This window comes from Pyrus communis, chromosome 2, assembly GCF_963583255.1.
Source record: "Pyrus communis chromosome 2, drPyrComm1.1, whole genome shotgun sequence".
Lineage (NCBI taxonomy): Eukaryota > Viridiplantae > Streptophyta > Magnoliopsida > Rosales > Rosaceae > Pyrus > Pyrus communis.
Window position 1 is genome coordinate 4,529,402 of NC_084804.1, and position 25,225 is coordinate 4,554,626.

Here is a 25,225-nt window from a genome sequence, read left to right on the forward strand (position 1 = left end):
GCACACCACGACCAGGGTTAGGCTCTAATACCAATTGTCATATCCTGGCCCGGAGCGGATCACTTCTCGAGCCCGCTTCACCAACATAGCACAATATTGTCCGCTTTGGGCTTACCATTCCCTCACGGTTTTGTTTTTGGGAACTCACAAGCAACTTCCCAGTGGGCCACCCATCATGGGATTGCACTAGCCCCCTTCTCGCTTAACTTCGGAGTTCCTACGGAACTTGAAGCCAGTGAGCTCCCAAAAGACCTCGTGCTAGGTAGAGATAAGAATATACATATAAAAATCACTCCCTTAGACGATGTGAGGTGTTACACCAATTATTTTCTCACATATGTTCAACGAACTTAGAATATGAAACTTCACAACCTATTCTTTCACTTACTTTCATTTTTGTTGTAAAAGTCAATGGTTTTAATTTCTTTATACGTGCATGCCCTGTTGACAACATATGAGATTAGATCGTTGCATAAGAAGGTGGGTGCATACTTTTTGACTTAATTAAGTTGTTAGATTAGTATGCTTATCATTTTGTATTCAAATCCAAATCCCATTCTCTTAGTTTAAAATTAATTTAGTTAAATTTCTATCTAATTAAAAAAAATATATATATATTGTCGCATCCCGGTCCGGGGCGGATCACTTCCCGGACCCGCTCCACCACCGTAGCACGATATTGTCCGCTTTGGGCTTATCATTCCCTCACGGTTTTGTTTTTGGGAACTCATGAGTAACTTTTCAGTGGGTCACCCATCATGGGATTGCTCTAGCCCCCTTATCGCTTAACTTCGGAGTTCCTACGGAACCCGAAGCCAGTGAGCTCCCAAAAGGCCTCGTGCTAGGTAAGGATTGAAATATACATTTAAGGATCACTCCCCTAGATGATGTGGGATGTCACATTTATTCACTTTTTTTTTTTGTGAAGAATTCGGCTTCGCTGCTAAAAGATAGAGGACAATATCAAAATTTTCAAATCACATCATAATAAAGCCAAACATTACTTCCAACCATAAAATAATAATGGCAGTCACAGATTCACAGAGAATCACATGCACCCACGATTCATATTATTATGTCCACTCAACCAAAAAAAAACATAACCCAAAAACCCCAAGAAAAAATCATTAGTCCCATAACACAAAAAAAAACATGATACATAATTTTTAACTGATTTTTTTTTGCAAGACTTGTTAATTCGACACGAAATAATACGAAAATAATATATTTTAGATCAATTCGTTAATAATTCGGGTCGTTATTAGATCATTTTTTAAGAATCCGTTAACGATTCGAGTCAATATCAAATCACCTGTTAAGTACAGATAACATATCATTTTTCACATCTATACATTAAATATAGAAATTTTGATCCATTAATCCAACATGAAATAATACAACATTTTAATAAATCATATTATTATCAGATTATTTGTTAAGCAAATAAAATAACATATATAATACGAACACAACAAATACGAGTTACACGGCCAGACGCCAGGTCTAACATAACTATATCTTAGCACTTGAAACCAAAATGAAAGATAAAAAGACATGCAAAAATTGCATACCACACACCTGCACCCAATTACTTTAAGCTACATTCCCCAAAAAAGGACCCACTCCTCGTCAACGTTCCAAAATTCAAACATTCACACATCGACATCAAGAACCCACTAATAAAATGACACTTGGCACTAAAATTAGAACCCAAGATATATAGTCTAGGAGTTATCTCTTTGTAACAATATCTCAAATCAATTATATTTATAGTAAAATTTAACTTTTTCTCTTGCTAATCTGTTATTTTTTAAAATATTGATACAATGACATTCAAATTGTAAGTAAGTTTCTCTCGGCCAATAACAAAGCCAATATAGGGGTATTGGCTGTTGCTGAGCACCATAAATATAAAATCCTCTATTTGAAATTTCGTTTGATCCCTATACCAACTAAGACAAATGAAACAAGGAGAACTTTAAACAATATCTTTAAATTGAAACAAACAAAAATTCCGTCGTTTGTGTTATGTTTTGCTTAAAAAAAAAAAAGTTATAGCATGCTAATTCTCAAGCAAGTTGAAGACTTATCAAATACGCAAATGTCTTCCCCACCCAATCATATCTCCTATTTCAAAACTTTTCTGGTGTCTAAGTTAGGTCAGGCATCCTTCATCGCACTTGGGTGTATCATGGGATTTCCAATCATATCATCTCAGTATTTTTTTCTCATCATGGGCTTAATTGAAAGTTTTAGAGTTTATGGAATTAATATTTTGCAAAAAAGAAAAAAAAATTATAAATTGACAATTTTATATAAAAGTATGGTCAATTTTTGGAAGTTTCTATTTTATGATTCAATCGTTATAAATTTCTGACTCCACCACTGTTGTCGGATGACCAGGACATAAGTTTCCAATTTTTATTTAAACTAGCCCAACCAAAACACACAGAATCTTCACACGAATCTATATATAGATCAATGCATGAAAATTTTCTTCGGAAATCCCAATACAATCCTCTTCTCCTTATTTCTTACCATTTTCAAGTTTTTATTTTTTATTTTTTTTATTTTTAAACATATCCAGTTATAGATCCTCGCCACCAAAACAGTCCCACATAATCACCTTTTAGAGAGAGACAGAAGGAGAAGACTTCGGGGGTTTTGAATTCGATTGAATAATACGAAGATCTGTCTCTCCGTCCGAGAGGGGAGAGAGAGAGAGAGAGACCCCATTCCTGCTGTACAATCCCCACAAGGAGGAGAGAGAGAGCCTGTAATCATGCCATCAGGTGCCAAGAAGCGAAAAGCTGCCAAGAAAAAGAAGGAGCAGGAAACCCACAACGGCACATCCAATCCTCCTCCTCCTCAAGGTGCTTTCTTTGTCTGTTTATTTATCCAATTCATCAATCCCACACTTACCCATCTCTCACTCCGTTGTTTCCGAACCCTTTTCAGTTAAATTTTCTTGTTATTTTTTCGATTTGGGTAATTGGGTTTTTGCCAGTTGCTTGTTTTTGGTAGCTTTAATTTTGTTTTATTTTCCCCCATTTGGGTTGGTGGGTATTTGCGGATGTGATGTGTTTAGCTTTATTCTGGGTGAACAAATTGTGGTTGCATGCTAGTTAGTGAATCTCTCATTTCGTCCTCGATGCCCCTCTCTAATGACAGTTTTGAATTTTGAGTCTTTGACACTTTTTGGGTTTTGAATTGGCTTAATGGGTGTTTATTGAAGCCTTAAGCTTTGCATGATTTTGATTGAAAGTCTTGTGATTGAATTGAACCATGTTAGGAAGTAATGATAAGAACTCCCAAGATAAGGGAGTGCCTAGGGATACGGAGGCTGTTCAGAAAGTTGGAATTGAGAGGGAACTGAAAGACGATTCTGGGAGCAAAGATGTGGTTATTGAGGATGCTAAGTCTGCAAAGGGATCATCTAACGGGGACGACAGAAGCTCTAGCAGTAGTAGTTCAGATGAAGAGTCTCGAGTTGTCGATAGAAGGCGAAGGGAGGATGCCTATGCTTCAGTTTCGGAGGAAAAAAATCATAATGAAGATGCACCAGCTGGGAAGACTACAAGTTCAGCTTCTACAGAGAGTGCCCCTTCTGTTGATTCTGTTAAGCATGAGGTTTCTGTGACAGAAAGTCCGCTAGATGAAAGTGCAGCGATCTCCAATGATGTAGTAAATGCGGGGTTAGAGAACAGTACAGAGACATCACTGCCTATTGGGGATCCTGTATCAAAGAAAACTGAGGATAAATCATTGCCATTACTGAATGATACTGCCAAGGCATCTTCAAGTGTGGTGGAATCTGCGTCTAAAGAAAATGAGAGTAAAGCATTGCCATCATTAGGTACTTCTCTGGCCCAAGTTAGTAATGATGCTGAACCCATCAAAGATACTGAGGTTCCAGAATATTCTGAAAAGCAGGTATTGGCCACATTTTCTTCATTGAAAGTTTGACGTTATATCTTCTTCTTTTTTTTTTTCTTTTTTTTGTATAACTTAATGCAACTTCTTGGACTGGAATTATGCAGCCTCTGATAGCTCCGCCCCCACCCGTGGCGCAAAAATCATCTTGGCTTAGCTGCTGTGGAATTCTGGATGCGATAGCAGGCTCCGGTTGATGAGTTCAGGTTGGGATTTTTCTATCAAGTTCAAATAACATGTCTTGCCTTTTGTCTCTATGTATTTGTCAATGCAAATGAGTAGACTGGGTCAGTGAGGTAGTCAGAAGTGTTTATGATGTAACAGGGATGCCATGATTGTTTAAGTGGTCATTTCTAATTACTAAATTTTGAATTCTTGATCTTTACTGACCGAGGTCTCTAGGTGTCTGATTTATGCTTTTATAGAATATGGGTTGCAGTTCTAGTTAAAAATAGTAACCAAAAACTGGAAGTGTCCCTGGAGGAGACAGGGCAAACTGCTAGCTTTCGTATACGAGATATCCACCCTAGTCACTATGTCAAGATTGGTTGCCACGAAAGGCCTCGGTTACGAATTTCTCATATGAAGGGTTTTATAATGTTTATCATGTTGCCTATGGAATGTAAATAGTGGATGGAGAATTACATTTAATGTTTTGCATAATGTGTTATCTTACGGAGTTAAAAGGAAATTTAGTTATCAATCGAGTAGGATTGTCACGCTATACAAGTGTTGAGTAGTAAAGCAGTGAGAAGAAGAGTAAAGGTATAACAATACATTGTGCCTGGATTTAAAGTTTTTTTTGTTTAAAAGATAAGAATGGAGAAGAAATTGTTGAGGCTTCTTCCCAAAGGAGACTTAAAGCAGTACTTTCAGACTTTCAGCTGTCCTCGTGGAGAAGAAATTAGATAGAAGCCGGAATTCCAAATGTTCGAGAACTCATATCTTGATGTCCACAGTCCCTTATGCCGATTGTAAAGGTAGATGAGATTGTACTTGAGATTAAAAGAACAGGCTCTCATATTTCGTCGTTTAGGAGTGGTTAGATAGCTGCTAGCTCACCTAAAGGAGAATTTATTAGGCATTTCTGTTTCACCTTATCTACAAAGCGTGCTATCTGAATGTGATCTTTTCAAGAGTCAGGTATTTTGTGATTTGATCTGAACCTGCTTAAATTGTTTCATATTCTGGGAACGTTGCTGAGTTTTAGGTGCTGAGCTATAGATTATTGCTCAACTTTATGCCAGCATTGAGATATAAGCATGGCCTTCGTGCATAACAATTTTCTATGGAATTGACTGATGTTTCCGTTCGAGTTTATAGTACCTTTTAAACTGCATCTTGGTTGACTTTTTCAAGGTTTCTTGTGATGCAGAAACAACAGATGAAGCGGTTTTGTAACCAAAAAACGAGCATGACGGGTTTCAATGGACTCATGAAGCTTATGGAAGTGAAGAATCAAGAATGTTCAGAGAAGTTTATGATATTTCGATATTAGAGCTTGTATTTTTGTCCCCTAAAGAATGCTGGGCAAGAACCCGATTAGATAAAAACCAATTTAAGATTTGCGGTGGTGATGGTGTCGGGAATAGTAAGCAGCTTTATATCTCCTGCTTTTACTACCTTTATTTCTTGTTAATTTTGCAGAATAGTTCTCTGTTGCTTTTACTTCCTTTTTTGCATTGGTAGGCCAGTGGTGTGACATAAATTTGCAACTTCTCAATCAGTCTTCACTTGATTGTTGTAGCCAAGTTCGAATCCTGCTTCCCGTAATTTACATATTAGCATATTGCTCGAATAGTGAAAGTGTTTGATTGATGGTTTTTCTCTCCATCAATTTTGTTGCTTATTTGTCATGTTGCGCTCTTGTACTTGTTTGCATTCGTAGCCATTTTACGTATCTTATTGATCGGAGTTGAAAATCTTCTATTTACCATTCGCGATGGATAGTTAGTAACACCAGGTGAAGGCGTTGGACGTCACGCTATAAAAATTCCAGCGTCGAGAGCGTAATTCACAAGATGAGTGTTGAAAACATTATGTATTCAATCCAATCCAATTATATCACACTATTGATACCATAACCATGGCCAGGTATATTTAAAGCGAAAAGTGAAAAAACAAAAAAAATTAACACACAAGAATTCAGACGCTGCACACAAACACAAAAGTTGTTCTACTCTAAAAGATCATCTCCTCGATACAACGGTATGAATGGCTGCTAAATACAGAAGCTGCGTCGCGGTAAGGATGATCAAGAAGGCCTCCATTGTTCTCTGCAAAGAAATTGAATGAGTATTTTAGGGTTTGTTTGATAATCATTTTGTCACGACATAAAATTTTCATCTTACCAAGCGGGAATTTCTGATCCGAAGCTCGATCTCCTTGCAACCGAAGCTGCACGAATTAGGTTAACAGCCAGTTAATACAGAGCAAAAGTAGTTCAAACAATTGTATGCAACTATGCATCTGTTATTATGGATGTCAATGACTTGTAAGTACCCCATGGCAAGTACGGTGAGGGTCCAGGCAATGGTAGCAGCTGTGGCTGCAGACGGCAAGCTCTCAGAGGTCCAAGATCGAAGATGGTTGATACCGGAAATAGCTGAAGCAGCGCCAACAACTCCGGCGAGCAGTGCAAATGTCACAAAGAACCCGGTCGCAGCATTTCCCATGGGGAAGTATATGGGGGAAAAATGTGCCGGGAGATGAATATCAGGACCTACAAAAGTCTCACTCAGCATTAGCATACATAGAAGAAATCATATACCACAAAAAGTGTAAAACAAGAAAGAGAGACACAGAGACAAGGGGTTGTAGCTCAAGCAGTTAAGAGCGTTTACCAATAACGAAACCGTGGTCGATTGCTCTGTTGATGGCCCAGCTTCCAATGCCCAAAACGATGACATACATGCATAAATTGAGAACCAAAAGCAGACCGGCAACGGGTTTTAACTGCTGGTTGGCCATTTCTGTAGGATCAAAAGCTGTTGGAATGCAGAAAGGATTTGTACTTGTTATTGCATGTATTAAAGCAGAAAGGGGTGATCTTAGTATATATATGGAATGGAACTTGGAAGAAGGTTTTGGTTCTTTTCTTGCTGAGGGTGTTGGTCCCTAAATGTGTGGGGCTGTAAAGGAGGTGATGCTTGATGATCAAGGCAAACCAAGCAAAAAATGTCCGGATTCTTACTTGGCTCACATTTTTAAGTCTTCTTCTTGGGGTACATTCTTTTTCTAGGCTTTGTGCCATTAAATTCTTCCTAAGAGATTAAAAGAAAGTGGTATTCTTATCAAGTTGGACACATATACTATTATTTTTTGTTTAAGTAGCGTCGCTTTCCTGATTTGTTTGTTTTTTAATGCAAACGATAGTTTAAACTACTCTAAACTGCAAAGAGAATTCAAACTTGGGTGCAAAGGAGTAAGCACATTATGCTAGACAGATGTCCTAATCCATAAGAAAAATAAGAATGAAACCTCCCTGACTACAGTTAAGTTAGTGAGAACTTCAAGAATCAAACTAGAGAAAAAAATATTGCACCGATCAACAATTATTGTCTAGTGCAATAAGGGTTAGATAAAATTCAAATTTATCTTTATTATTAACGGTAAAAACTTATAATAAAATGATTCTGCACTATTTTCTCTTTCTACGTACTCGTATTTATTTTTATGTTTAATACTCTTCTAATTTATTCAAAGTGCATTGGGATTAAAATTGCGTGCGGAAGTCAAATGTGATGGGCAAGAAACATTCGACGCGTACAAGACGCTGCGTTTTGGCCTTTCAGTGTAAACCACCCAACCGGTCTGTCTTCCGCAGCACGTTGGTTTTCTGCACCGTTACCGATTAACGGTCATGCTAAGATTTCCCGCCATTTTTCAAAGCCTCGGAACCTCAGAGCTTCCACTTTCACTCTCCATTTCACGCTCCAATTTACGCAAAAATCTTCCGAAACTCTCCGAATGCTTGGTGGGTTTGATGAATTACACCAAATTGACCGCCCCATCTTACAAATCACTGCTCTCTGATCATCTAAAGAACCAAAATCTAGACCAAGCTCGCCGAGTTTTCAATGAAATCCCTTTTCCCGGTGTTGATTTGTACACCATGATGGTCACGGGGTATGCGCGAATGCGCAGGCTCGACAATGCCCTCGAACTGTTCTACGAAATGCCTGAGAAGGATGCAGTCTCTTGGAATTCGATGATCAAAGGGTGTTTGGATTGTGGGGATTTGAGCAAGGCTAAGGAGCTTTTTGTTGGAATGCCTGGAAAGAGTGTTGTTTCATGGACGACGATTATGAATGGATTCCTGCAGTTTGGTGATGTTGAGATGGCAGAGCGGTTGTTTCGTGAGATGCCTGTGAGGGATGTGGCGGTTTGGAATTCGATGATTCATGGATACTTCAGTAATGGAAGAGTGGAAGATGCTAAGAAGTTGTTTAGAGTGATGCATTGTAGGAATGTTATTTCATGGACTTCGATGATTGGGGGGCTTGACAGAATTGGGAGGACGGATGAAGCTTTGCAATTTTTTCGAGAGATGATGGGTTCTGGTGTGCAACCCACTTTGACAACACTTGTGTGTGTGGTGACAGCTTCTGCAAATTTGTTGCGTTTAGATTTAGGTGTTCAGATTCATGGTCAGATTGTCAAGTTAGGGTACTGCTTCGACGAGTTTGTAGCTGCTTCATTTATAACACTCTATGCAAACTGCAAGCAAATGGAGAATTCGTACAGTGTTTTCAACGGGAGCTTGCATAAAAATGTTGTAGTATGGACGGCTCTTTTGACAGGATGTGGTTTGAACTGTCAACACGAAGATGCGTTGACGGTTTTCAGGAACATGCTGAAATCGGGTGTCCTTCCTAATCAGTCTTCCTTCACTAGTGCATTGAATTCGTGTTGCGGATTAGAAGATCTTGAACGGGGCAAGGAGATTCAAACATCAGCGGTTAAGCTAGGTTTTGAAACTGAAGTCTTTGTCGGTAATTCACTTATCGTCTTGTATACCAAATGTGGAAGCATAAATGATGGAGTTGCTATATTTAAGAGAGTCCGTGATAAGAACATTGTGTCATGGAACTCAACCATAGTCGGATGTGCGCAGCACGGTTGTGGCATGTGGGTTTTGACACTCTTTAACCAAATGATACGTGCTGGAGTAGAGCCAGATGAAATCACATTCACGGGGTTGCTTTCTGCGTGCAGGCATTCGGGGATGTTGCAGAAAGCAAGACGCTTTTTCGAATACTTCTCACAGCGGAAATCTGTCGAGGTGAAACTTGAGCACTACGCATGTATGGTGGATGTCTTAGCTCGATGCGGTGAGTTGGAAGAAGCAGAGGAGCTGATTAAGAACATGCCTGTGCAAGCGAACAAGACGGTATGGCTAACTTTACTTGGCGCTTGCACGATGCATTGCAATTTCGACGTGGCTGAAAGAGCTGCAAAACGCATCGAAGATCTTGACCCGCATTGCAGTGCTGCTTATGTTTTACTGTCAAATTTATATGCTTCTGCAAATAGATGGAGCGACGTCTCGAGAATTCGAGAGAAGATGAAACAGTCGAGAACTGTAAAACAACCAGGTTACAGTTGGGTTACTTAGTGAGCAACTTTATCAGAAAGTGGGTTGGTTAGAAGGAAGATCGAAGGAAGTTGGTTACATTTTCGATCAAAGATTTGCCTTTTGCGTGATACTGAGGCTGAAAAAGAAGTCTTTTTAGCCAAAATGGTCTCTGAAATTTACATAATTTCTCACTTTTGGTCCTTGAGTTTGTCTACCATCAATCATTTAGGTCGTTTCGTAAAAATTTTCGTTGAATGACACCAAAATGACAAAAATACAATCAATTTAATAAACAATGAGCCAAAATGATTTGACAAAAATTAAGGGTTTTTTTTGTTACCTTAACATTATTCAATAGAGATTTTTACGGAATGACTAAAATTATTGATAGTGAACAAACTCAGGGGCCACTTTTATCAGTTTCAAATCTCAGGAACCAAAATGAGAAGTTATGTCAATCTCAATAACTATTTGGCTAAAAAGCTAAAAACGAAAGACCAACGTAAATTTGGATTTTCGACCGCAAACTACTAGTGGGACTCACCACAAAAGTTTAATTAACAATTATTGCCTTGTTATTTTTACAATAAAGCTATAAATACTATTATTTTTTATTTGTGTGAATTTTTTTTGGACAGGGGTCTTTCCTTGTTCTATTCGAGCCTCGATAATATTATAAACAAACAATTTAGCCTTACAAATCTCTACATTTGGAAATATTGTTACAAGATCACATATAGAAATGGAACAAATCGGAGGGGCCAAACAAAAAAAAAAAAAAGGTGAAATAAATAGCAGAATTGAAATTTGCTTTGAGTTGCCAACGGCACCGTTTTGATAGTTGTTTATATAATGGACTCAGCCTGATACCGCACTACTACCAAATCGAGTTCTCGTAGCGGAGATCATCAATAACGAGCCGCGCTACCATGGACACCGCCGATCATCACGCGGCGGAGAACCACCGTACTGAGGCAGCTTCTGAAATCGAAACCAAAGACTTCAATTTGGTCCCGAAGAAGATGAAGAAAATTACGCGGAAGCCAGACTTCGACAAGTCGGAAGAACTGGAAGCTGATATTGAAGTGAAGGTGTTCGACGTAATGCCCGAGAGAGGAGATGACGATAAAAGCGGGAAGGGCGTTTCTCAACTGCTTGCGGAAATTGAAATGGAAGCGAAAGAGAGAGAGATGGAGTGGAAGATGAGTGAATCGCCCGGCGTTGAAGACGAATTTGTAGATCTATTTGGGATCGACCATGGCAACTTTATTTGTACTTCGTACGGCAGCTCTGGCAACAAAATGAAATACTAAGGTACTGGATTTGAAATGAACATAGTTCTAACATAACGGAATCATGATAAAAAATAAAACCCCATGTTCAATTGCTTACATTGTAACAGATAAAAATCCGATGCTCGGTGTTTAAAGTATCAAGATTACAACTCATCATAGTGCCAAAAAATAATGCTCACTACAAAATGTAGGTTAGAGACGAGCTCATTCATCTTCCTGGCTGCGCAACCTGGCCAGCTTGTTCGTGACAACAACATCAAGCTGCGCGGCTCGCTCAACAATTTCTTTCCTCTTCCTTGTGGACACATTGTGTGCAATCTCAGCACAGTAGGTCCTGATTGAGAAAGACGATGCAAGTTAGAAATGTTATGTGAAAACTAAATCGGAACTTACAGAGGCAAAACAAAGGTCCTCGGTTTACCTGTTGTGCATCATCAGCAGTTCAAGCTCTTTGACGTTGTGCACAACGAACTTCTTGAAATGATTGGGAAGATAATGGCGAGTCTTCTTGTCTGACCCATAACCAATATTGGGCATGAGAACACATCCCTTGAACTTTCTTCTAACACGAGAATCAATACCCTTTGGTCTTCTCCAGCTGGGCTGTCAAACCAAAAGTTTATTAACATGATTAGTCAGAGCAATTTAAAACAAGGAAACGTTAAGGTCCGATAAATAAACAATGTAGGAAAATGAATGTTTGCAGGGTTAAAGTAACAGAAAGCTGTTGAGAATCAAAGCTAACTGTGTCGCAAAGACCTGTAAACTTTTATGTACGCCCTGTTAAACGAAATGTCCAGCCACAGATAATAAATCTGGACATCAGATACCATAGGCAAACGACTCCTAAAACGATACCACACCAATTCATATTCACACACACGACCACATATTAGACACAAACGGAGCAATCACAATGTATGAACTAACTGTTCAAACTGCAATCTCAGTCGAAAGATGGTGATTTTTAACTTAATAATCACAGGATGTCATTAGCGTTAAATATTTGCATCACGGATTGCAGACTTACTTCCAAACAGAAACAAAAAAAAAAGGGTTAATAATCTTAAGAAAACAAAACAAATTACTAAAAGTGGTAAATGAAAATGGAAATGCAACAAAGATCAGATGGTAGTGCATGTAAGTATTCATCATTCAAATTGCAGAATAGATGGGTACAAATCATCACTTCTTGTTGCATATCGCTTAAAATTAAAACCCTTTCGAACAAACCAGTATACTTGTGAACAAGACTGAAGCAAATTCTGTAGATTGCCCACAAATTGACCAATCAAATGGTAAAAACCCAAATTTTTATTGCTAAAAAAGATCAGATAGTCGATCACGAATTCACCACATTGCATCTTAAGATGCAAGTAAGTCAGCGGCGAAATAGCTATCCTCATATCCATCAAAAACCAAGTTCAAATAACGAAATGGTATCTTGTACCGCTCCGACAACACGAAAACAATTGTTCCATACGTTTGCAACGAAATTCAACAAAAAAAAAACCCAATCAAACGGTTATATAAATCTATACAAACAAATTAATTACCGAATTAAATATATGGCAACGGAATCAGATATAAGCATGTCTATCACCATCTTGCATCCATTGTAAAATGCAAGTAAGACTGGGGCGACAACAGTATCATCATTTTCTCCACATAAATTGACACTAAAACAAAACAAAAATTCAAAAAAAAAAAAGAAAAAAAATCAGAAAACAAATGGCAGATGAAGGATTTTGGTATTATACCTTGACGGAGGCCTTGCGGTCGCTCTGGGGCCTCTTGAAGTGCTTGACCCGCTTCTTCACGATCGACTTCTTCAGCAACGGCACCGCCATATTCACTTACCTCCTGCAAATCCAAACATCCAAACAATAGATTGGAATTGTATCAGCGAAACCCTAATAGAATCGATTTAAATACATAGAACAGATCTGAACGCCTCGGAGAAAGCGGCGGAGAGAGAGAGAGAGAGAGAGAGAGAGAGAGAGGCTTACAGTGTATAGGGTTTTTGCTGAGCCGCCGAGCTGCGGATTGTAGCTGGGGCCGTTGTTTTTATAAGCGAAGAGTGGGAGAGATTGGGGTTGCTAGGGTTTTGCGATTTCGGAATTGGACTAAAATCTGGTCTGTTTGGCTAATGGGTTTAACGTAACCCCGGTTAAGAGATCTGGGCTTGAAAACTGGGTCTAGCCTATTGCCCTGTAGGGCCCAAACATTACCCATCCTATGAATTATTATTCTAATTGAAATTGACCCCTTAACTGCTTAAACTATTTGAAATCAGTCATTTAACCTCTCACTCTCACCGTCATATTCGATGAAACTTTATGCACTTTGCCGTCAAATATTGGCATGTGATCAACACATGATTCACTCTTGAAGGTACAGTAGTGTTAGACCATCTTCAAAGATGTTAAATTTTGAACATAAAATTTAAATTTTGACAGCTTATGTGGCACTTAGATATTTTTAAAAGTTTTGTTCTCCAACCGATATGTCAAATTAAATTATTATTTTATAAAATAAATTATTAAACTAATTAAAATTTAATAAAGGACATTTAAAGTTTAATCAGTAATCTGTTCACCTCCTTGATTGAAAAGATGATTAAAGTAAGATAATTGCATCGGTCAACTCAACATTAATTATAATAAATTATTAAACTAATTAAAAATTAATAAAATACATTTAATAATTAATAAAAAAACATTTGAAGCTGCTGTCAAATTTGACGGCAGCCTCTTTTGCTGCCAATACATGTCATCGCCACATAGTATTTGGCACTTCGGTTGGAGAATATTAGTGTGGTCTTTTTTTACTATGTATAGCTGATGTGTATATTTTGGCATCTCCTTTGGAGATGCTCTTAGTATTAACGGCAAAATAAATAAAATTTTATCAGATCTGATAGTAAAGGGCTAAATGGCTGATGTCGAATAGTTTAGCGAATTAATTTACCAAAAAAATAGTTAGGAGAGTTAATTTCAACTGAGGTAATAGTTTACGGGGTGTCAAAACACAATTTACCCCTGAAATGTTATGTCATCCGCGAACTCAGCAGCCAAAGGACGGTGACCTCGACCTGCAAACTTCCCACCATTAACCTACACACACCTTCTCTTAGGGTTCCCCAAAGAGCTTCCGTAGGGTGTTTTGGTGGCTTGCAGAGCAAGCTAGCCGCTGTGTATGTGCCATTGGGGTTGCTAGGGTTTTATGAATGACTATTTTTTTGGTACGGTTGTCCAAAAATAACATATATTTATCCATATATACTGAAAAGACTGGTACACACATCTGTTCATATCTTTTGGGTACCCAAAATTACAAGGTTTACTCTGTAACCTCCATTATACAAAGCTTGTTGGAAAGACAGGCCTTTAAAGCGCTGTAAATTGAACAACCGAACTCATAAGAGTTGGGAGAGCTGGGGGTAACGTCCACCCATTCTTTTCCCGCCATCTCAACATGCGAATTTTGCTTCGGAGTTGCATAGAACTGGAGTTTATCAATTTGTTTCGTCAACATCGTCATCAAGTTTGTTGAGAATATAAAGTCAAAACTTTCCTCGTAGTCCTTTCCGCCTTTGAAGATTTGGATCCCGATATCAGATTTCCACGAGTTAACAAAACCAAGAAGTAGTGAGTTCGCACCTACGTGTCCAGGATTGGTGCTGCAAACCTGAAAGAGGGAGCAGAAGCAATGAATCAAGGAGGAGAAACTGTGCTCAAGGGATGAAATATCAATGATGCAAGCAGGCACAGTATTCATACGAAGCCTATGCGTGGCATAGGTACTTATGACTGCAGCATGTGAAACACTAATACTGTAATCTGCTAGACAGTTTGGCATATGCTGAGCTGGTTGACAAATGCATTAGCATTGGGGAAAGCTAATGCAAAGGCCATGGCACCGTTAAAAAATGCCTTCATACGACAAAAAAGAAAATGAACATAGAGTACTTCAGATACTGTCAACTCTAGCATAGGCAGGTTATACGTAAATTAGGTGCTTTACAAGTTTATCATATGTAACATATGTCTGAACTGGAGCAAATAAAATCATATCTGTGAGTTCTTAAAGATTTTTCTCTCGTTTTCTTAAGTGTGCTCTCAGAAAGCCAAAACTACGTAATGAACTATAACGAATTTAGCTAACCTCAATATACTCCACGCCCATTTCACTGAGATTCTCTGGAACATTGTTTGATGAAAGCAAACTGAAAACTCCGCCAGATCCAACAGGCAATTGAAGTATTTCCCAAGGTGATTTCATCAAAATCTTATGCTTCTTCTCTTCTTCCACTGAATTGCTGACAACTGGAAGTTTCTCTTCCTCTAAGAACCAGACCTGTGAAAGGTTCAAGGGGAGCATAAGGAAGCATATACAAAATTACAAAATCAAACTCTAGTTACTCGAGATTTCTTTTTAAGACAAAGAAACCCTCCAATATGAAGAAGAAGTAAGACGCATGTACAGCACAGTATTCTAAATAGGATGATTAGTTTCATTTCAAGCTTAAGCTTATACATGCACGCACAAAACAGGGGTCCGAGGCTCATATCATTAGAGACATGAACATCATAATTAGGTTCTACATTTAAAATTCAAAACCTTCGTCCAATTGGAATGGTCTAACTTTTCAACTAGAGCATCATATCCTGTACTATCAGTATAAATAAAGTTGGTAAAAATTGAAGAGTTGATTATTGAAGGAAATTTTTATGTTAAATTTATACGACCATTGATCCTCTCCGGTGGGAATTACCGTTTCAATGCCACGGTGTAACCATTATAAAATGTTGTGACTATTAATGTGTTTAATGCTTTCTATAGTACCATGCCATTATGCTATATCAAAATCACCAAGAGACTCTTCACTTGATTCTTTAACTAAAACCTTTTCAGGGACGAAGCCAAAGTAATCATTTTCTGAGAAATGCGTCCTTAAAGATTGAACTGTCAGGGCCGAGCAAACCAGAACCAAAGGTACTGACACACGATCTTCCATCTGCAATAACACATATCCAAAAGACCATACTGTGAAAACATTATCCAAAAGTATCGATTGTACTGAAACATGCATCTTAGTGGAGAACAATTAAGTATTTTGTGAGGTTTCTATAAGGAAATGGGAGATTGAATACACTCAAGGAAATACAATTGAGGAAACTAACATCCAAATATGCACACACTCCATAGTGTATCTTCACAACTAAAAGAAACGTTTATGTATATGACATATGTTTGACATTTGTTTTTCCCCACTCAAATCTACTTGAGAAAATTTGACTACATTAAAAATATCGTTTAAAATGAAACAGATTCTTAATATGCACATAACACAAGAACTCCATCCAGAACCTAAGTGATCACCAGTTTGTTCCAAGCTTTACAACTTATGGGAACAAATGGAAGAGTATAGATTATGCATAAAGATGATCAGAAAAAAAACCTCTAGGGATTAAAAGAAAACAGTATCACCTTTACAAATCTTTGATCGTCACAAAGTAATGTCTGAAGAGAGGAAGATACTATTATCTCAGTGCCATCAGAATTCTCAAGATCAGGGTTAGAGGCCAGTTGTGGTCCTTGCTGATTCCCATTGTCATTTACAACCAAAGCAATGGCAACTTTTCCTTTAGATATGAGATCTAGTCCTTTCTCCTGCAAGTGAAGATGTGTACCCAGCTTATCTTTGCTTGCAGAAGAAACGAGACATTTCTCTGATATTTCCAGAGTACTAGTTGTTTCTCTGGCTTTAAGGGCATTGATCATCTCAGTTACATTCCATCTGAACAAAGAAGTCAGACAAAAGTTCAATAATCATATTAATCAATGACAAGTACATCTGGCAGTAGAGCAGACATCTTATTCAGTCACTTCACACAGTTACATATACAACATACATTTTTTCATATTAGATTTTTAATGATTGAGGCTGAAATCCATTTCATTTTATGTTAGAATGCTAGAAGCAGAGGAACAAAAAACTAACATGTGAACAAATCATATTACCTTTTGGATGGTATCTGAACATTTTCTAGAGCCTGTTGAAGCAATTTCGAATTTACACCAACAATCTGATCAGCAAGTAAGCTTCTTTGTGCTTTCTCTCCAAATCTTAACCCATCGAACACATGTTTTTGCTCCAAATCACATAGTTTCTTTTTTGCTACTATGAGGCGCTTCTGCAACTTTTTTCTCTCTTTCCATTCCTGAATCATATGAAAAGATTTTAACTAAAGGCACAAAAGCCATCGAGTACAATAGCATGTTTTAAACTTAAAGAAATCGATGGGATATTAATCTACATCTAAATTCACTACAGTAACCTACACTAGTAAGCTTTTCAAAGGTTTTTGTGCAATGCCTTTAGAGTTATAAAGTCTCAATGATTTTTGGTCCAGACAATATCGAGGTGAATGTAACTGCATTTTGCATTTTGCATTTTGTTCACTTGCCTAATCTCCTCATAACTATGCAGTAACAAGAAATATAATCATTTAATCACATGAAACACATAAATTCACATATCTAAGTACAAAATCTCATAGATGATATGGGGTTTAGGATTTCCATGAGATCACGTAATCGGTAATCCACATATTTTAAACCATAGCAAGCCAGGAATTTCCTAATGTAAGTCTGTTATCAGGCCATGATAGGACATTATAACACTATCAATCTACAAAATTATAATCCACTTAGCCTCCAACACATCAACTGTAACCAAAGTTCCAACTGGTGGGACTTTGACTTGGTTATTCTTTCAAAGAGAATTGAACAAAAAGCTTGATGACATGGACTATAATGCAAAAAACACCATATTTCTGTATTTTGTGATTTTGGAAAAGTTGGCTCAGTTAATAAGAAATAACAGATATGAAGTGTAAAAAAGAGAGTGTGCCTCACAAGTTGGCGTCTTTCTTTCTTGGACCTTTCATCAAAGCGTAAATTTAGTTCCAGGAGTCCCTTTGGAGGTGTAATCTGCATTTCTTTCCTGTTCATATCGACATTTGGAACAATTTCTTCGACAAATGGTATCCACACAAGGTGACCAGATAATCTTGTTCCTGCTGGCTTTGGCTTTCCAGTTGAATCAACGATATCTAGAGATGTATCGAGCATGACCTGTAAAAGATCACTTGCTCCGCTGTTGAAAACATTAACAACACTTCCCACAGGTTCACCAGTTTCCTGAAAGCAAGGAACATAGTTACAGCAGTAAAAACACTACATTGAGTTCCGATGATGAATCCATGACGAGAAAAGGAAAGGACAAATTTCTGCGCTAAGTAAGAGAAAGAAAACTGATGAACAAAAGCTAGAGATAAAAGTCAGACAAAACATTTTTCCAGAAAAAAAATATAGTGAAACATAAATCTGTGAGAAATACTAGATAAACAAATTGTCTCTTCAAAAGAATGAATTTATTATAAAATGATATTATTACACCAATCTATATTTAGTAGATGTCAGGAACACACGCATTTTCATGCCCAAAGCTATATCTTTTGAAATTAAAAGACATTATTAACACGAACCTTAAGAATAACTTTCATCCCAACAAGATCACGAGTATAAATTTCGCCTTCCTCCAACTGCGGCCTATCTTCTTCCCTCACAAGTAAAGCTGAACCAATTAGCTGTCTGGCCTAAAAAATATAACCCCACATAGGGACATTAAACGTTAATGATTGTGAACACAAAAGCGTTATCAATGTTCTCCCTTACAATAGATTTGACCAAGGAAAGCTTAAACGTAATGCTCAGAGATAGTATACACCATATCTTTTATGTGTAAATAGAACAAAGATGACACCAGACCCATATTAGGCTATCACCATATCTTTTACACGTAAACAGAACTAACACAAAATGAAATTTGAAAAAGTGAAAGACGGGAATTATTGCATGCACAACCAAAAACAAAGGCCAGCCCTCAATAAGCTCACCTCATCCACTGTTTCAATTCCTCCCAATCTCAGTATCCAACTCTTCTGACCAGGGTGTCCTCTTCCCTCCACCAGCTCAACTTCTTGAATTATTTCTCTGCCTGATACTTGTTGTCTCAACCATCTTTTTCCAGGCTAATTAAATAACATCAATTTATCCACAATTAGATTATAATATTCGACGAATAAAACCCTCAAACAATCACATTCCAAATCCATTCGAATACATTTACCTTGGAAAACCGCAATTCAGGAAATTCGGTACTAGGTTTCACACGAACCTCCCCTTGTAGCCCGTGGACATTTGATATGTACCCAACTTGAGTGAATCCTAACTCCGCCGTCGCAGTCTCAACAATCTCTTCAGTGACTTAAGTGACAAAACACAAAAATAAATAAATTTAGCATACAATTGAATTGAACATAAGAAAGTACATAAAAATCATCAAAGGCATCCCACATATGTATTCAATTCGGATGAATACCAAGAAGGTTTTTCTATCTGGGTCGAAACACCAAATCCACCAAATGGAATTATCATAAACTCCCATCGATTCATCACATTATGCAATACATATAAACAGATTTTACAATAACATAGTTGCTAATAACAGAAGAAAGCAAAGACCTTAACCATAATTAAGTTACTAAACAAGTTTTTAACTCATAATTACTGGTGCTTCACCTTAATATATGAATTTCCCACTGAAAACTTACTAAAAACTCACTCATTTTTGAGCTTCTGAGCCACTAAAACCCAAAATTAATCAGACCCAGTAAACAAAATACTGAGATAAACAAAACCCATCAATCAAACACTGCAAAATAAAAAACGCCAAAAGCAAATACTCCAACTGATAAGTGAAGAGCAGGTTACCAGTGCTGTGGAGAGGAGGGAGGGCAAGGCGGTAATTGTGCAGACGAGCCAGGGGCAACCGGAGGGGCGAAGGCACTGAGTCGGGACGAGTCGGTCGAGTTTGGAACGGAGCGACGAGTCTGTGAGAGGTCGGGGGAAGAGCCGGAAGTGGATTTGAAGAGCAGAGAATGGAAGAAGCTCTCTGCATTTTTGGCGCCCTCACCCCCGCAAAGCTCTGTTACACGAGGATAACGGGCTTGATTTTTACGTTTTTCTTTTAATTTGTGTTAATAACGTCCTTATATTTTTTTTAATTAATTAATTAATTGTTTAACATTTTTGAGAAATAAAGTGAACGGGCTTGTAAGGCTACAGTCACACCCAGTTGTTCAAGGCCCAATGGGCCGTGATTTGTTTTGTCATTAAATCAAGAAATGTCTCACAAAGAAAAACCAAATGAATTTTCCTTCTTTTTATTAGATCCTCGTACTTGTGAAGGGAACTGCTTATTTTTAAACTTTTTTGTGTTTATACAAAAATAATATTATTATCATCTGTATATATCATCATCTGTATTATCTTTCTAATTACAACGAGATTCACATGTATCGGTGAATCCTACCTTTATTAGAGAGATGGTCAAATACATGATAATTGTACAACTGCTTTATTTATACTAAAGAGAATATCAACAATTAAACTTTGCACCTCCATAATGACAATTTAATATCTTACGTCCGATTAATAACTGTTTTTTCTTTCAATTTCGCCTTGTCTTCACTTTTCTTTTTAAATCATAATTAAAAACTTAACACGCAACTTTTTATTTTTTGTCATTACAATTAATAAATTAGGCGAAATTGAAATAAAGAGTGTGTGAAAGCCCATGGTCGGTTGGTGTGTGTTTATGGAGAATGGAGTATTTTCCTGTAAAGTCCCATGTACTATGCTTCGGAAAAGGATTCTCGCCGGATCCTTTTCTTAAGGATCCCGCAATCGTGTTTGTTTATCGTACATTATACGGTTAAAAATTATTTAAAATTTAAAATTCAAATGTAAATAATATCTAACGAAAACTGATCTCTTACTATACAATGAACGAACACAATTACTAAGTCCTTAAAAAAAAATCCGACGATAATCTTTTTCTCCATGCTTCCCAGTTCATAGAAGCGGAATATCGGATATCCCTCCTCCAGGCAAGGACGTGTTCCTACATGAAAACGTGTGTACTCGTGCATCAGGCTCTGGCCACGGTGGCCGTACGATGATGCACTAGGCGACAAAATCTCACCCCACCCAGGAACACGCTTACGTGCGCGCCAACCCAACTTTCTACGTCCATGTGGAGGACAAGTTGAGAAAACTCTTCCATCATTTGAAAGTTTGGGAAAGAGATTCTCTCCTGATTTTATTGTTCGATATCGGAGGAACAGATAATTCAAACCGTTTAAATTGAATTCGATAGTTTCTATTAACTCATTTCACACAAATCAAATGCTAAAATCTTTTTTTTCTTTATTGAATTGTCATAATTCTCTAATTTTTAGGTTCCGAACTGTGAAATTCAAAAATGATCCAAATTCGAAAGTTTGAAGCTTGAAAGAGTCCCACTCCCTCACGGGGCCACAAATTCGAAAGTTTGAAGCTTGAAAGAGTCCCACTTCCTCACAGGATCACACTCATTACGCACTTGCTTTGCAAGTTGCACAATATTTTAGATTAGATTAGAATCATTAGATTGATCAAGTTTTTTATTCGTTGACATCAATCAAATTCAAATCAAATACTCCCCCTGTTTCCATGGCACCACTTGGGAAGTGGAGAGTTGAGATAGACAAAAGAGATGACGATTGTTTTTAATCTTTATTTTTGGCAAGTGACATTAAAGAAACGGATGAGACAAGACAATTACTAAAGCGACCTAGGAAAACTGTGCTTTGTTTTCTTTGAGGGAACCTACCAAAGTATTTAAATTTTTTTTTTTACAGATATATTTTTTAGTGTGTCGGAAACATTGCTTAGTTTATCAAATGTAATAATATATAATTGGTTGAAAACTTTAAAAAAATAAAAAAACTCGAACCAATTGTATTATGACACTTTGTATACCGGCCAGTATTCTTTGGCATATTGAAAATTTTCTCCTATTTATGACACATATGTCGCCATGTGTACTGTAAAATTTTTTAGTATGTTTATTTTTTGGGTAAATTACACTTTCATACCTTAGGTTTGGGGTCTATTTCAATTCCTTACAACATTTTTAAAACATTTCACTTTCATACCTTAAGTACTATTTTATTTCAAAATAATACATCCGTTACATTTTCCATTTATTGATCCGTTAAATGCTGACGTGGCTGCCAAATGTCTGCCACGTGGGAAATAAAATAAATTTTTTAATTTAAAAAAATACCTTAATTTTCTTTTAAAAAAAAAATTTGAAACCCACATCTGCAAGAAGAAGAAGAAGAAGAGGGATGAAGAAAAGAAAAAAAAATAATAATTGTCCCTCCCCCCCAGGCCCGGCGACCCTCCACCCGCCCCGCCCCCCCCCCCCCCCGGGGCGACCCTCCTCCCGTCCCCTCCCCCCGACCAGCGAACCTCGTCCCGTCTCCCCCTCCCCCCGGCCCGGCGACCCTCATCTCGTCCCCCTTCCCCCCATCCCGACCCAGCTTCCTTCCTCCCTCTTCTTCTTCTCATCGTACATCATGCAATCAAAAATCATTTTAAATATTTTTATTTAAAAATAAACATAAACAGTACTTAACAAAAACTGAACGCACGATATACGATGAATGAACACGATTAACATATCCCCTATATCCTCACCAAAATAATCCAAAGAGGATCGTGTTGGTACATGAAAAGAGAGGAAAAATGAAAATGAGATCACCATCTACTCTCCCCATGATCAATATAATTTTTAGTTTTCAAGTATTAAATTACGTATTACTGAGTCATATATTATTATGCTTCTAGATGTTCTAGTAAACTATATTGACCAAAAAAAAAAAGAACAACAACCAAATAAATCATCCGAGAAAACTTATATTAAAATTGTAGCTATAAGCTATCACCTCGAGTCGAAGCACTAAAAGAAAGGACCGGGTAACGCGGCGACATAGGAACCACGGGACCCCTACTAGAAAAGGGAAAATGGAAGTGCGCCCATGCACACTAGCCGATAAAGTCCTTTTCTCTTAGTGCAAACACTTAGTAAGCAAGCTACCTTCCTCTAACAAGTAAGCAAGTAAACTACCTTTTATAATAAGGAAAGCTTCATAGCTCCAAACTAGACAAGGCACTTTTATGCCTTTTTTTTAGACAAGAAAGATAAATATAAATAGTATAGGTCATGTGCTTTGTATCACCGCATATTCGAACAAAGACGTTTTAAAATTTGCAACTTGTGATGGCTATTTTCTGGATCCAAAAGAGAGTACTTGAGTTTTCCCAATAACTAAAAACTGTATCATGCCTAAATCTAACTGAGGTTCGCGATGGTGGGGGGAACTGAATCGGAAAAAATAGGGCTTCTAGTTGTAAGATATCTAATGAAACCCATTTTGAGACCACTAAACACATCATAGGTTGTTTGTTGTACTAATTCGAGATTTGGAAATGTCCAAGAGAAAAGGGAAAAGGATTAGGAGAATGAATGAAGCCCTATCAATCCCTAATTAATTTATGTTTGGATTGCAAGTAAGTGCACGAGCTTTGGTTGGGGTTTGAGTCAAGAGACACCATGAGAAAATTTAAAGTTAACTTTTTCTAAATGCATATCCTTTAAGGGAAAGTTTTCTTTTAAAACTATCAAACGTGTGTTCTCAAAACTCAAAGCTGCCATAATTTGCTCAACTTATTGTTTTGGCAAAACAACTTGTGTTTTTTTTATAAAAAATTAAGTTGCACCATCCCTAGAACGAAACATGTTATTTTTCTCTTAATTTGTAAAATTAAAATAATTAAACAATGTTTTTAGCAATAAGAGAAAAACAATCCTATCAACTGAGCTTCCGTAATAAGAGACGAGCATCGACAACTCTGCCCAACCACCTCATAAACATCATCAACAAATTTCGCATCTCAAGAGTGTTTAAAATATCTACAAAATTGTCGATATTTCCGTCGAAATATCCAAAACATCAAAGATCGATATGGAGAGGGGGTTAAATGCAAACTTCACCAATGAATATCGATGATATATACTAATTCACTACATAAATTTTATTGTAACTCGTTGTAGATTTTGAACTTTTGAATTTTTTGTTGATTAACTTTTCTCTAGTTTATGTTGAAATGTCCCACATCGACCATATCAATGAGAAAATAAGAGTTTAAATATTCTAACCCCACTCTAACTAATACCGAGACCTTTTGTGATAAAACTCCACACCCGACAGATTGTGCAGGTGGTAATTACCAAGTTGGGGACAATATCGGTGTTGTTAGAAGTGGGTCGTATGGGCCGTCTCTGATAATTCTACATGGTATCAAAGCCAGGGAGCGGCCCTACCGTACTTCCACGTGATAGGTGGGTCCCCGTGGCCTCATGCGATGATGGTGGGTCCCTTGGCTCCGCGTGTAGGGTGAGTCCCCTTGGCTCCACGTGGTTGTCGATATGTGGCTCTCCCACATGAGACCCACTAATTGGGTCCCACGTGAGGGGGCGTGTTGAAATGTCTCACATCGACCATATCAATGAGAAAATAAGAGTTTAAATATCCTAACCCCACTCCAACTAATACCAAGGCCTTTTGTGATAAAACTCCACACTTGACGGATTGTGCAGGTGGTAATTACCAAATTGGGGACAATATCGGTGTTGTTGGAAGTGGGACGCATGACCCGCCTCTCTGATAATTCTACAGTTTTGACTAAATCTGAGTGAGTTTATATATCCACCCCATTGCAAATTTCCATAATTTCCGTTGAAGGCAACTAATTTCGATATTGACATATTCATAAATTTGCACATCAATATTTCCACATATATCGATATTTTAAACACTGACTCACAATAATAAGAGAAAATTGTAGTAATAGTCCTGCAATTTTAACCCAATTGGAGCATTGGTCCCTCATCTAAAAATTTGACTATTGGTCCCTTAACTCATCAAAACGTGCATCTATGGTTATGTTTGTCACCGTCAAAACGAGTCATGGTGGAATGACTATTGCTAGAATTGTGTTAAAGTTATGGGGACATTCCTACAATTTTCTCATTTTGGTTTTCCATATTTTTGCTTTGAAGAACTATATTTTGACGGGAGTTCTTACGAAGTTGACAAAAATGATCATAGCTGCACCATTTGATAAGTTAGGGGACCAATGATCACAAATTTTAGTCAAGAGATCATTGCTCAAATTCAATTAAAACTAAAGGATTGTTGCAATAATTTCCTCGTAAAACAATGTTTCTTACGATTTTTGTCTCCATTATACTTTAGGTCACGCAATAATCGGAATTTAGTTCAAGAATCACGGAAACAGATCATCTCCGGATGTCTTCCACCAAAGCCCACAAATCAGTTAATCTAAACCTTTGAAATTTGATCCAACGGCTAAAATTATTATAACTTTTAAATAA

The 25,225-nt window shown here is 37.5% G+C and overlaps 5 protein-coding genes and 3 non-coding genes across 8 annotated transcripts; 2 read left to right on the top strand and 6 right to left on the bottom strand.

Moving 5' to 3' along the window:
• The first annotated feature begins 2,425 nt into the window (after window positions 1-2,425).
• LOC137726353 (lisH domain-containing protein C1711.05-like) lies at window positions 2,426-4,139 on the top strand. The gene is made up of 3 exons (XM_068465270.1): window positions 2,426-2,873; window positions 3,293-3,933; window positions 4,041-4,139. Exons 1-3 carry the CDS (start codon window positions 2,783-2,785, stop codon window positions 4,128-4,130), a joined length of 822 nt encoding a protein of 273 aa, XP_068321371.1. The 5' UTR covers window positions 2,426-2,782; the 3' UTR covers window positions 4,131-4,139.
• A 1,865-nt stretch (window positions 4,140-6,004) lies between these two features.
• Window positions 6,005-6,937, bottom strand: LOC137726354 (membrane protein PM19L-like). The gene is made up of 4 exons (XM_068465271.1): window positions 6,777-6,937; window positions 6,436-6,655; window positions 6,285-6,330; window positions 6,005-6,209 (listed from the first exon to the last, which is right to left on the bottom strand). Exons 1-4 carry the CDS (start codon window positions 6,901-6,903, stop codon window positions 6,123-6,125), a joined length of 480 nt encoding a protein of 159 aa, XP_068321372.1. The 5' UTR covers window positions 6,904-6,937; the 3' UTR covers window positions 6,005-6,122.
• Window positions 6,938-7,708: 771 nt separating this feature from the next.
• Window positions 7,709-9,775, top strand: LOC137726352 (pentatricopeptide repeat-containing protein At5g46460, mitochondrial). Its single transcript, XM_068465269.1, is given in 2 exon segments — window positions 7,709-9,546; window positions 9,548-9,775. Coding segments are annotated over 2 exon segments (1,872 nt in total). The 5' UTR covers window positions 7,709-7,795; the 3' UTR covers window positions 9,669-9,775.
• Window positions 9,776-10,857: 1,082 nt separating this feature from the next.
• LOC137725462 (large ribosomal subunit protein eL32z-like) lies at window positions 10,858-12,938 on the bottom strand. The gene is made up of 4 exons (XM_068464152.1): window positions 12,816-12,938; window positions 12,567-12,669; window positions 11,228-11,409; window positions 10,858-11,140 (listed from the first exon to the last, which is right to left on the bottom strand). The coding sequence occupies exons 2-4, from the start codon at window positions 12,654-12,656 to the stop codon at window positions 11,011-11,013; spliced, it is 402 nt and encodes a 133-aa protein (XP_068320253.1). The 5' UTR covers window positions 12,657-12,669; window positions 12,816-12,938; the 3' UTR covers window positions 10,858-11,010.
• LOC137727185 (small nucleolar RNA Z196/R39/R59 family) lies at window positions 11,746-11,829 on the bottom strand. Its single transcript, XR_011067754.1, has one exon. It is a non-coding gene; the product is annotated as a small nucleolar RNA Z196/R39/R59 family (small nucleolar RNA).
• LOC137727183 (small nucleolar RNA Z195/SNORD33/SNORD32 family) lies at window positions 11,925-12,002 on the bottom strand. Its single transcript, XR_011067753.1, has one exon. It is a non-coding gene; the product is annotated as a small nucleolar RNA Z195/SNORD33/SNORD32 family (small nucleolar RNA).
• LOC137727192 (small nucleolar RNA U31b) lies at window positions 12,384-12,469 on the bottom strand. The gene has a single exon (XR_011067762.1). It is a non-coding gene; the product is annotated as a small nucleolar RNA U31b (small nucleolar RNA).
• A 1,118-nt stretch (window positions 12,939-14,056) lies between the features above and the next one.
• On the bottom strand, window positions 14,057-19,885 carry LOC137726210 (uncharacterized). Its single transcript, XM_068465097.1, has 10 exons — window positions 19,651-19,885; window positions 19,007-19,143; window positions 18,774-18,908; window positions 18,363-18,473; window positions 17,731-18,015; window positions 16,834-17,033; window positions 16,300-16,609; window positions 15,716-15,826; window positions 14,974-15,165; window positions 14,057-14,496 (listed from the first exon to the last, which is right to left on the bottom strand). The coding sequence occupies exons 1-10, from the start codon at window positions 19,835-19,837 to the stop codon at window positions 14,149-14,151; spliced, it is 2,016 nt and encodes a 671-aa protein (XP_068321198.1). The 5' UTR covers window positions 19,838-19,885; the 3' UTR covers window positions 14,057-14,148.
• Between the last annotated feature and the right edge of the window lie 5,340 nt (window positions 19,886-25,225).